At 41.4% G+C, this 12,721-nt stretch overlaps 1 protein-coding gene across 1 annotated transcript in view; it reads right to left on the minus strand.

Moving 5' to 3' along the window:
* Positions 1-11,623, minus strand: part of LOC311145140 (dedicator of cytokinesis protein 8-like) — a 68,840-nt gene extending 57,217 nt beyond the window's left edge. The window contains exon 1 of the mRNA XM_084181334.1: positions 11,447-11,623. Coding sequence (XP_084037460.1) covers positions 11,447-11,499 — 53 coding nt within the window. The 5' untranslated portion in view covers positions 11,500-11,623. The remainder of the gene's footprint in view (positions 1-11,446) is intronic.
* Positions 11,624-12,721: the final 1,098 nt, after the last annotated feature.

Consider the following 12,721-nt stretch of genomic DNA (forward strand, 5'->3'; position numbering starts at 1 on the left):
GTCTAGCACCGTTTATATAGTTTCCCACCCACACCATTTTTGTCAACTTTCCTCTTGTGAATGGAGTGTGAATTTGGTATAAAATGTGATGTGTTTACCACACTGTGTAATCGTGTGTGGCTCTGGGCTGTGGCTCTCTAACTGGTTGGACTTTGCTCTATGTTCATTTGCATGCTGCTCTCCTCCCACCTGCCTGCGTCCCGCCCAGGTCCTGACCTTCAGAGCCATGTGGCTGCAAATCCTCCTAACACGTTCAGTGACCACATGGTATGAGACTAGGCAGTGTGAGTGGGCTCCTGGTAAAAGGATAGTTCACCCAAATTACTAAACTGTTATTTTGGTGAACTACGCAGGAGGCAGGGCATAAAACACCGATAACACCACTGCTCCAGTGGAGAGTTCGCCAGGAGAGTTACATAATACAATGGTCATCACTCAAGAATACATCTGGTATGCTCCACACCTTTATGTACTGTATGGCTAAGGAATGTGAGTCTAGACTGGATGTTCCATGGGTTGGCAATATTAAAGACCAACTGTAAACATACAACTTTGAGTTGGGATGTTAGGGCTAGAATAAAAAAAAGCTCCTTACAACACCATGATTGTATTCTTGTATAGTATATTATTGTACAGTATCCAAATCAACTCATAATGTGTACATATCTCCTACTGTAGTTTTGAACAATTGCTGCTGAGATTAAAACCTAACATTTAGTAGTTGGGGTGGAAAACAAAAACACATGCATGAGTCTTCTGACTCAACTCAAGGACAGACTATGTAGTGTGATGTGGAGTGGTGTGTTGTGGTTGGTTGGTGTGCTGAGTGTGGTGTGGTGTGGTGGGTGTGCTGTGGTTGGTAGGTGTGCTGAGTTTGGTGTGGTGTGGTGGGTGTGCTGTGTTGGGTGGGTGTGCTGTAGAGCATGGCGCTTGCAACGCCAGGGTTGTGGGTTCGTTTCCCACGGGGGGCCAGTTTGAAAATGTATGCACTCACTAACTGTAAGTCGTTCTGGATAAGAGCGTCTGCTAAATGTCTAAAATGTAAAATGTAAAATGTGTGGTGGGTGTGGTGTGGTGTGGTTGGTAGGTGTGCTGAGTGTGCTGTGGTGTGGTGTGGTGGGTGTGCTGTGCTGTGGTGTGGTGGGTGTGCTGTGGTTGGTAGGTGTGATGTGGTGGGTGTGCTGTGGTTGGTAGGTGTGATGTGCTGTGGTTGGTAGGTGTGATGTGGTGGGTGTGCTGTGGTTGGTAGGTGTGCTGTGGTTGGTAGGTGTGCTGTGGTGTGCCGTTGTGTGCTGTAGTTGGTGTGCTGTGGTGTAGTTGATGTATTGAGCTTTACTCAAGGGCATTAAGTCAGTTGTCAATAAAACAATATCATAATTCAACAGCCTGAGACAGACTTCTAAGACACATCCCCTGCCTTTATACAGTAGTAGGCTACCCATAACCACTCTGCCACATTCTGTCAACACATGGCCTCCATCTCCATGTCTCTCATTACTACACTGACATGATTATAAAGACAGCAGGCATACAACTCTTATCAGGCACACCCACTCACTAACTCCATAACCAACTCCTGCCAGACACACACACACACCCACTCACTAACTCCATAACCAACTCCTGCCAGACACACACACACACCCACTCACTAACTCCATAACCAACTCCTGCCAGACACACACACACACCCACTCACTAACTCCATAACCAACTCTTAACACCCACACACACACACACACACACACACACACACACACACACACACACACTATGGCATGATGATGTGAGACAAGCCAGCATCAGCACAACTCTATTGAGAAATAGAGGGGCCCCAAACTTCCTGAAGTAACAATTTAGGTGAAAGGTCAAAGTCAGTCAGGCCATGACAGCCAGCTCAGCATCCAGCATGGTTTAATTCCCTCTCATTAGGAGACTGTGTGGTAGGCTGTTGATGTCCTCCCAAAATGGTAGGACTTCCCTTCTCTTCTGCTGACAAGAGGAATTTTTCCCAACTCAACAACAACAGTATTAAAGGTGAGGCAGCTAGCCTAACACATTATTATACCATAACGTCTTATTAACGCTGCCGATCAGACACCCAGAAACACCCTCTTTCAGGAAGTGGAGTTGACGTTGGCAACATCTTTGTAACCACGCAACCAACTCGTCCACTTTTGATTTATGTCCACTCTACAATAGTCAACTCAACAACGGTCAAATATAGCATCTGCCTTGCTTGACAGAACCCAAATCACATGTACAGTGAATTTGTATTTACCCTGTGAACTCCATAGCTCCCCAGTGCACAGGACTGGACTGATATCATGCTGTTGTGATTTCAACTAAGTCTGCCAGAGAATAACAGATTTACTCAGATAAATTATTGTGCCGAGTTATATTTGTCTTTGGGGAGTCACAGCAGAAATGTCATGGCAACAATTCTGCTGAATCCTAGAGGTAGGTAGGTAGGTCTCTCTGTGTGTGTGTGTGTGTGTAAATTCAGGTGGGCAGGCCAGGGCATCGCCCCTCTAAGTTTTTCATGTCATCCGGCATTAGATAATGTAACCACAGTGAACTCCCATGCCAAATCATATTTTGATACAGTATCTAATATATACTGTGACAGCGTGAGGTCATTTGCTTAGGGTAAGCTGTGCTGACAGGAAAAAGCTGTCTTTTTGCCATGCCAGGCTGCATGCAATGTGGCAGGCCAGCACTTGTGTGTAGTGGTGTAGTTAAGCAATAAGGCCCGAAATTGTGTGGTATATGGCCAATATACCACGGCTAAGGGCTGTTCTTAGTCGCGATGCAACGCGGAGTGCCTGGACACAGCCCTTAGCCGTGGTATATTGGCCATATACCACAAACCCCCGAGGTGCCATATTGCTATTATAAACTGGTTACCAACGTAATTAGAGCAGTAAAAATTAATGTTTTGTCATACCCGTGGTATACGGTCTGATATACCACGGCTGTCAGCCAATCAGCATTCAGGGCTCGAAACACCCAGTTTATAATGTGCATTAGATAATTTCTAGATCTCTAACATTCCTCACTGTAGTCTACCATCACTCACAGCTATGCTCATGCTGTCAGGGCTCCGGGCCATCAGATAGCTAAACCTATAATTCAGCCAAGGGGCCATAGTCATGAATCAGTGTTACAACCACCAAAATGCCGTTATGACTATTGAGTCATTCCTTTGGAGGTGGGTGATTCTTTGGGTGCATCTCAATAGTCTAAAGTAGCTTCCTCTCCTCCTCTACTTCATTTGCACTAATCTGAAAACATGGAGGACACTATAGACACCTGATGCATTGCCCACCAGGAATTTGCTTGCACCCATCCAGTTCCTTAAAGATCAAATCCGCATTAGAGGAAACAACGCCACTGTTCGCCACCCCCAGCGCCTTTGTTATTGGTTTTGTTTTGTGGATGAAACAGAGGTGAGGCACGTCCGACAGCGTTGTAGAAAAAAAGCAGTACATATTCTGCTGTTCTATTGCGTGTGCAATGAGGGGGAAAAAACAGAGTTCGCTGTCTGCAGTAACTTCTTTGTTGTTGTAATGTCCCAAACGGATGTGGCCGTTTCACCAATGAAGCATTCCAACTTTAATGTCAGTTCTGGTGAAGGAGAGGAGACGAGAAAGGAAACTACTTTAGACTATTGAGATGCCCCCTTTATGTGCCACATAAAGTAGCCTCCAGCTGCAGACTAAATAGGTTCCAGTCAGTCCTATCAGCTTCCTGTCCAGAGGAGGGTTGGGAAGAGGGAAGAGACGGACACAAAAACATCAGAGATCTGGCACAATTATTTTCCCATGATGCCTTAAGGAGTGAGAGTGTGTAGGGGGTCCCTCCCAACCAAGCATTTTAGGAAGGCCCCAAATCAATACGGGTTTGCTGTCCTACCACCTGCCACTAGTGTACTTAAAGTATAAAATGGTCATTTGCATAGGTCCATTTCCATCTAAAAGGACCCATGAGCACCAACATGTGAAGTTCATAGGACCATGTCAAATTGGGTGTCAAATGAAAGCTAAGAGTCCATCTTAGAAAAATTAGGCCTACATATACATTTTTCAACCATTTTCCATCCTAAAAGTTTACAATAAGCAGGCTTTGATTTCTGGTCAAACAGATGTAAAAGTGGTCTTAGACAACATCTACCAGAAAAATCTTTAAAATGTATTAGAAATACATCAAAACACAATAACGTTGAAGTAAAGACCCCTGACAAATAATTTCAAGACTTATATTTAGTTTTGTAAAAATGATTTGCCTTCTGTAAGCTTAAGAAACATTGCCTTGGAATTCCGTTACCAAAAACCCACAGATCTTTAAGATATTTTCTGATTTCTCTCCTTCATGAGGAGGGAGGTAATGAAACTTCACAGAAGTATCAAGTAAAAGGTAGACCTACCAATTAGTTAGTATTTTTACTGATATCAAGTTTGTTTATGAATTATTAAAGTGATTAAAACTCGTAATTCTGTTACCAAATCGGTAACGGAATTACCAAAAAAGATCTGTAATGAATTACTGGAATTTAATTGGCTACAATGGGAAATCATAGTAGTCACAAACAGTTGGGTCACCTGCTACTGTCCTCCCTTCCACTGGCATACTGTTTGGTTCAGCTGATAACCGTTTACTTTCTCTTTCTGTCGTCTGGTGTTCAAAGCAATGTGAAAACAGTCTGGACAACCCCTCGCCCTCTCTGCCTCCCTTTTCTGCCGCCCTCTTCTGCCGCCCTCTTCTGCCGCCCTCTTCTGCCGCCCTCTTCTGCCGCCCTCTTCTGCCACCCTCTTCTGACACCCTCTTCTGCTGCCCTCTCCCTCTTCTCTGTCTCCAGTTAATGTCACCTCTACCGGCTCTTACTGATACCTACCATCTTTCCATTTAATGTAACAAGCATCCTCACCCACTGAGCACCGACCGACACCGGACGTCCATGGACGTTGAAAAGTAGTTGAAATTTGGTCAGTCAGTAGAGCACAGTAGAGTACAGTATAATGTACTGTATTCTGCTGTACTGAACTCTACTTTACTCTGCTGTACTGAACTCTACTTTACTCTGCTGTACTGTACTTTAATGTCCTGTTCTGTGCTGTTCAAACATAGTTGTCTATGATTGGTTCAGATTTGGTCTGGTCCGGACCAACCAAATGCGGTCCTGTTTGGGGGCGGAGCTCATTACAATAATAGCCAGTGTGTAGAATAATCCCCAAATATGCAAAATAAGGATCATGCATATTTCTACCTTTGTGTACCCATTCAGGATACATCACCATGAAGAGAATGATATTCATATCCATAATTATGCATTTCTGTATAGTACATATCAGGGACTCTTGATGTAATTGGGGTGGCAGGTAGCTTAGTGGTTAAGAGCGTTGTGCCAGTAACCAAAAGGTCGCTGGTACTAATCCCTGAGCCGACTAGGTGAAAAATCTGTCGATGTGCCCTTGAGCAAGGCACTTAACCCTAATTGCTCCTGTAAGTCGTTCTGGATAAGAGCGTCATCTAAATGACTAAAATGTAAAATGTAATTCCGTTACTGGACGTAAATCCACATCACCTGCTGTAGTCTAATAACCTAAATATTTTTGAAACTCAAGGTGTCATGTTAGCTGACACCCCATTCTTTCTGCAGACATCTTTGAATCTTAACTCGGAGCAGAGTTTTGGGAAAATGTGGTCACATAAAAAACGAAGGAAGATTTGACCCTACTTCTGTTATCAAACTTTGCATCTGCACAGTTCTTCCAGTAAATGTGTTTGTGTGTCAATTGTTCAAAGTAGTCCTTGTGCATAGAGTTGTATGGTTTGTTAAACTTTGAAATCAGTGTTTTTTGTTTGGCATACATTTTAAAGTGAAAAATCAAAGCGTAATTCCTCCTTTATCGTGGAAATGCCCAGTTTAACTGACAACATCTCGTGTAGAACTAAGAACACTGTTTATATGTGACATTGATATTTTAATTGATTAATAACATCAGCCTCAGTAGAGGACATAACATTTACATTCAGGAAATTTTTTCTAGAGAGAAACTATCTCTTTAATTCCTCCTCCTTTATCTTGGGTAAGAAACAAGTATTTCCTGTTTTAAAACTGTCATGAAATGAAAAGAGAAGTGAACCAAATGCTGTCTGTGTCAAATAGTTCAATTTCCTTCTTTCTCACTTCATCTTGATAGGGAATGAGGAATGTACTGATCTGTGCATGTGTAGAACTGCTTACGTGCGAGAAACAGTGAAGAGCCAAAGGGGTTGACTGGATTTGTTATACATTTCCAAACTGCTTGCCTACTTAATTCAAGCTTACTGAAATTGAGACCTGTTTGTTTACATTTTGAAGAATACAAATGGCTGATAAATCGTCAGTCAAGAATGTAAACAATAGCTTTTCATCACCACAACAACAGAAATGTGTAAAATTCAGTGAGTAATCACTGTTGTTGGAAGTGAACCATGAGCATGTACGTGCACACACACACACACACACACGATCCTGACCTTTCACAGGTTGGTGACCAGCCCGACCTACGGTCAGCAACAAAAACCCATGTGGACAGTATACGCTGTAGAGACCGAGCTCATTAGCTGGCTCAGCAGTTGATTCAAGCAGCAACTGAAGATGCTGTCCCTTTCAGCAACTGACCTCAGCCCTGTTACACAGCAGGGCTGTGACGATACCAGTATCGCAATATTTTATCCATTGCAAAAATGAAAACACGAAGCAAACCAAAGTGTTTGGTCCTTTAAAAACCTGCTGTATGTTAAATATTGTGTGCTATAGCTTGGAAAATAAATAAATGTGACTCTGGGTGACAACATAATGATGTTTGTTTCCAACATTTGGGCTGTTTTCTAAAAGAAGTTAAATCTGCTTGGTGTTTTGTTTCCTTGCCACGATACTAATGAGTATCGCGACACTGGTATAGTCCCGGCCCTATTACACAGGAGACTCTGCCCCATCTTCTCCACTTACATCAAACTGTCAACTATATGGCCTGTCTCGTCAATAAACTACAGGTAGAGTGTGACTGACCTAACATAAACAGGAAACACATTAATAAATGTGTAATGTAACTTATAGCTGGGGCTAGGTTGCTGATTTGGATACTATACATTTTAGAACGCCACAAAGTGTTGCTGATTTGGATACCATAGATTTTAGAACACCACAAAGTGTTGCTGATTTGGATACCATGGATTTTAGAATGCCACAAAGTGTTGCTGATTTGGATACTATAGATTTTAGAATGCCACAAAGTGTTGCTGATTTGGATACTATAGATTTTAGAATGCCACAAAGTGTTGCTGATTTGGATACCATAGATTTTAGAATGCCACAAAGTGTTGCTGATTTGGATACCATAGATTTTAGAATGCCACAAAGTGTTGCTGATTTGGATACTATAGATTTTAGAATGCCACAAAGTGTTGCTGATTTGGATACTATAGATTTTAGAATGCCACAAAGTGTTGCTGATTTGGATACTATAGATTTTAGAATGCCACAAAGTGTTGCTGATTTGGATACTATAGATTTTAGAATGCCACAAAGTGTTCCGAAAGGGCAAGAACAAGGTGGAAGTCACTCAATACAAGGGCTTTCATAACCATTGTAACAGCTCAAAAGTTACAACTCATGTCTATAGTGTAAAGCTAAAGAAGTCTATAAGGCCATGAGAGAGATGTATTTGTTGTATCAGTGGACTAAAGGCATGACACACAATGGTCTCATGTAGACTACTTCCTCTCCACCTGGTCAGTGTGTAAGAGGAAGAACAATGACTACATCCCTCTCATTTATAACATCTCCGACTGGGCTGCTAGATGTGTTTCATATATAGTGCCTTCAGAAAGTATTCACACCCCTTGACTTTTTCCAAATTATATTGTGTTACCAAGTGGGATTAAAATGGATTTAATTGTCAAAGATCTACACAAAATACTTCATAATGTCAAAGTTGAAGAAAAATGTTAGCATTTGTAACAAAATTATGAAAAATAAAACACTAATATATCTTGACTAGTTAAGTATTCAACCCCCTGAGTCAATACATGTTAGAATCACCTTTGGCAGCGATTACAGCTGAGTCTTTCTGGGTAAGTCTCTAAGAGCTTTCCACACCTGGATTGTGCAACATTTGCCCATTATTCTTTTCAAAATTCTTCAAGCTCTGTCAAATTGTTTGTTAATCATTGCTAGACAACCATTTTCAGGTCTTGCCATGGATTTTCAAGCAGATTTAAGTCAGAACTGTAACCAGGCCACTCAGGAACATTCACTGTCTTCTTGGTAAGCAACTCCAGTATAGATTTGGCCTTGTGTTTTAAATTAATCTCCCAGTGTCTGGTGGAAAGGAGACTGAACCAGGTTTTCCTCTACGATTTTGCCTGTGCTTAGCTCCATTCCATTACATTTTTTATCCTGAAAAACTCCCCAGTTCTTAACGATAACAAGCATATCCATACCATGATGCAGCCAGCACTATGCTTGAAAATATGGAGAGTGATACTCAGTAATGTGTTGTATTTGCCCCAAACATAACACTTCGTATTCAGGACAAAAAGTGAATTGCTTTGACAAATGTTTTGCAGTATTACTTTAGTGCCTTGTTGCAAACAGGATGCATGTTTTGGAATATTTTTTATTCTGTTCAGGCTTCCTTCTTTTCACTCTGTCAACTAGGTTAGTATTGTGGAGTAACTACAATGTTGTTGATCCATCCTCTGGTTTTTGTCCTGTCACAGCCATTGAATTCTAACTGTTTTAAAGTCACCAGTGGCCTCACGGTGAAATCCCTGAGCAGTTTCCTTCCTCTCCAGCAACTGTTAGGAAGGACGCCTGTATCTTTGTAATGACTGGGTGTATTGATACACCATCCAAAGTGTAATTAATAATTTCACTATGCTCAAAGGGATATTCAATGTCTGCTTTTTTATTTTTTTACCCATCTACTAATAGGTGCCCTTCTTTGCGAGGCATTGGAAAACCTCCCTGGTCTTTGTGGTTGAATCTGTATTTGAAATTCACTGCTTGACTGAGGGACCTTACTAATTTTACATAAAAATGTTACTCCTGAACTTATTTAGGCTTTCCATAACAAAGGGGTTGAATACTTATTGACTCAAGACATTTCATTTTCTATAAATTTTTACACATTTCGAAAAACATAATTCCACTTTGACATTATGGGTTATTGTGTTTAGGCCAGTGACCACAAAATGTGGAAAAAGTCAAGGGGTGTGAATACTTTCTGAAGGCAATGTACACACCATGCAGAGGGAAAATTATTTTAAAAAACAGCACACCACACAGGGCTCTACGCTGACCTTTTTGTTTTACAAGGAGCACGTGTGTGCCTAAGTTGAAAGATGTAGGCGCACACAAAGACATTTTGGAGCACAACAAAAAATATTTGTGCGTATATAAGCGAGTAAAATGGTCGCACTGTAGAGCCCTGACAGATATAGAAACATACCGGGCAGAAATTAGCGTTTGGATCAGGAAAGTTTCCTCTCACAACCTCTATAAGCCAGAATGCTGGTTGGTCCTTTTTCAGGTAGGAATGTGAGACAAAATATCCACAGAGTTTTCAACCCGACCTTCAGTACGCTGGTCTGTATATTGTTTGTATTTCCGGTTTTTATTTATTTTCAAAACTGATGCTATTAACACGTGACAAACACTTGCACAATATGGCTGAGCCTAACCGGACGGCAAACACTTCCAGCTGATTGCGGAGGAAATGTGCTTCGGACGACTACATTCGGTTATATTTGGCTATTGTTTACATGTTTTGTATCACATGCAATGCGTCAACAGACTTCAAATACAAGCAATAGAAACTACAGGCACCACAAAAAGTCAGGTAAACAACACTTTCCTGCGGATACCCTATCTCCACCTCCTACTGCCAAAAGGACCAACAGCATGTACAACCGGTAAAGTGTAAATATCATTTTATTCAGCATTCTGCCTTGCAGAGACTATTTAGTATTTTTTACAGTGACTTCTTTTCAGACTGATATCCATGGAGTAACAGTCTGATGTTTAGGCAACCCAATGATTAGAAAATGAAGCCAACAAAAATACACTACATGACCAAAAGTATGTGGACACCTGCTTGTCGAACATCTCATTCTAAAATGATGGGCCCCCTTTGCTGCTATATCAGCCTCCACTCTTCTGGGAAGGCTTTCTGCTAGATGTTGGAACATTGCCACGGGGACTCGCTTCCATTCAGCCACAAGAGCATTAGTGAGGTCGGACACTGATGTTGAGCGATTAGGCCTGGCTCCCAGTCGGCGCTCCAATTCATCCCAAAGGTGTTCGATGGGGTTGAGGTCAGGGCTCTGTGCAGGCCAGTCAAGTTCTTCCACACCGATCTCGACAAAACATTTCTGTATGGACCTCGATTTGTGCACCGGGGCATTGTTATGCTGAAACAGGAAAGGGCCTTCCCCAAACTGTTGCCACAAAGTTGGAAGCACAAAATCATCTGATTTGAAGGCGTGTCCACATATACTATATATGCTCAAAAGTATGTTTGCATCAGCTCAATGAGCTCATTGTGAAGTAAGTAGGCCTACCGGTAGACTGAAAATATTTGTTCTTGTTCATTGGTCTTTTGGGGGGGAAATATAGGTAGGCTCTACTATAGATAGAATAGGATTTGTTTTATGAATATTAGGCTACTGCTTTAAAGATGTTAGAACTGAATGTGTGATAGGCCATTGAATTAAATAAATCAATGTTTAATATCCTTATTCATAAGGAATAATTATGGATAGTCATTAAAGCAAATACCTCATTGTCATTTAACTGAAGGAACGCAACCCACCCATGATAGAGTACCCTACATTCACAACATGGGTAATTCCTCGGTCTCCGATATTTCCATTTAAAATGTATGCCAAACAAAAACCATTGATTTCAAAGTTTAACAAACTCTAGCACACTGTCAACTTTGAACAGTTTACATAAAAAATAAAAAATAAATAAAACATTTAGCCTAGGCCTACTGTAAAAACAGTGCAGATGCAAAGTTTGGTAACAGAATTATGGCAAAATCTCCCTCCGTTTTATTCTATTACCAAACTTTGTATCTGCACAGTTCCTACTGTAAATGTGTTTTTGTTTTTTTATCTGTGGAAATTGTTAAAAGTAGTCATTGTGCATAGCGTTCTAGGGTTTGTTAAACTTTGAAATCAATGGTTTTTGTTTAGTAAACATTTTAAAGGGAAAAATCTAGGTCTCCGGGAAATTCCGTTATATGGAATTGCCCACATGTAGCTGCGTGTATAGGAACCCACTCGCCTTTCCTGACGTAACAACACAGCTCAAATCAGTAGCCTATGAGAACTCTGAGTTCACAAACCTGATCATGCAAAAGTTGTAAAGGTGTGTGAGAGAGACCAACATTACCTGTTGATCTTCAGAGCGAACGCACGTCGCTCCGCGCTCGCCAGAGACGACATGAAAAGTTTACTCCAGTTCTGCGGCGGTAGCTACAGTTTCACTGCGGAGTGGTAACTTCTCCTACCGCATTGCTAGCACAAATGTCATCACAAGCCTCATCTTCGCTGTGGCAGCGTTCTGGGTGGAAACTTCCGCATTTGAAACCTACCCATCCCAGCCAGCCAGACACCGGCTGCGGAGTGGGAGGGGATCAGACACACACACTCTCAGTCTCTCAGTCTCTCAGTCTCTCAGTCTCTCTCTCTCTCTCTCTCTCTCTCTCTCTCTCTCTCTCTCTCTCTCTCTCTCTCTCTCTCTCTCTCTCTCTCTCTCTCTGCTAGATACGCCCTTGGGTTTACTTAATAAGCAGTCTTGTGTGTGTGTGTGTGTGTGTGTGTGTGTGTGTGTGTGTGTGTGATTATTGATTATTGATTATTGATTATTGATTATTGATTATTGATTATTGATTATTGATTATTGATTATTGATTATTGTTTATTTCACTTTTGGGTGCTGGATTGATGTGCTGGAATGCCCACATTGACATTAAAGATGTAGCTCAGTTGGTAGAGCATGGTGTTTGCAACGCCAGGGTTGTGGGTTCGATTCCCACAGGGGGCTAGTATGATTTTTTATTTTATTTTATTAAAAAATAATGTATGCACTCACTAGTTGTAAGTCGCTCTGGATAAGAGTGTCTGCTAAATGACTAAAATTTTTAAAAAATGTAAATGTAATGACATAGCCGACTCCACGATTGAGTTGTTCTGAGACTAGTGATTTCAGCACCTTAAGAATAGCCCGCAATTACAAAGAACAATGTCGTGTGTAATTGCAGGCTATTCTTTGGGTGCTGAAATTTGGTCGTTTTTTATTAAAACGTACTTTTATGTTACGTCGTAAATCGTGGAGTTGAGTTTAATCGGCTAACATTTACATAAACCAATGTGTTTCTGATCTGTTCTGATCCTAACAGCTTTTGAAATGTTATTTGTAGAAACATGCCCTCTGCACCATCAAGGGTTTAGATCAGTGGAGGCTGCTGAGGGGAGGACGGTTCATAATAATGGCTGGAACTGAGCGAATGGAATGGTATCAAACCATGTGTTTGATGTATTTGATACCACTGTATTGATTCTGCTCCAGCCATTACCAGGAGCCCGTCCTCCCCAATTAAGGTGCCACCAACCTCCTGTGGTTTAGATTTGACAGGAGTATGATCTTCACTTGATGGGGTCATAT

This window comes from Coregonus lavaretus, assembly GCF_964263955.1.
Source record: "Coregonus lavaretus genome assembly, chromosome: 17".
Lineage (NCBI taxonomy): Eukaryota > Metazoa > Chordata > Actinopteri > Salmoniformes > Salmonidae > Coregonus > Coregonus lavaretus.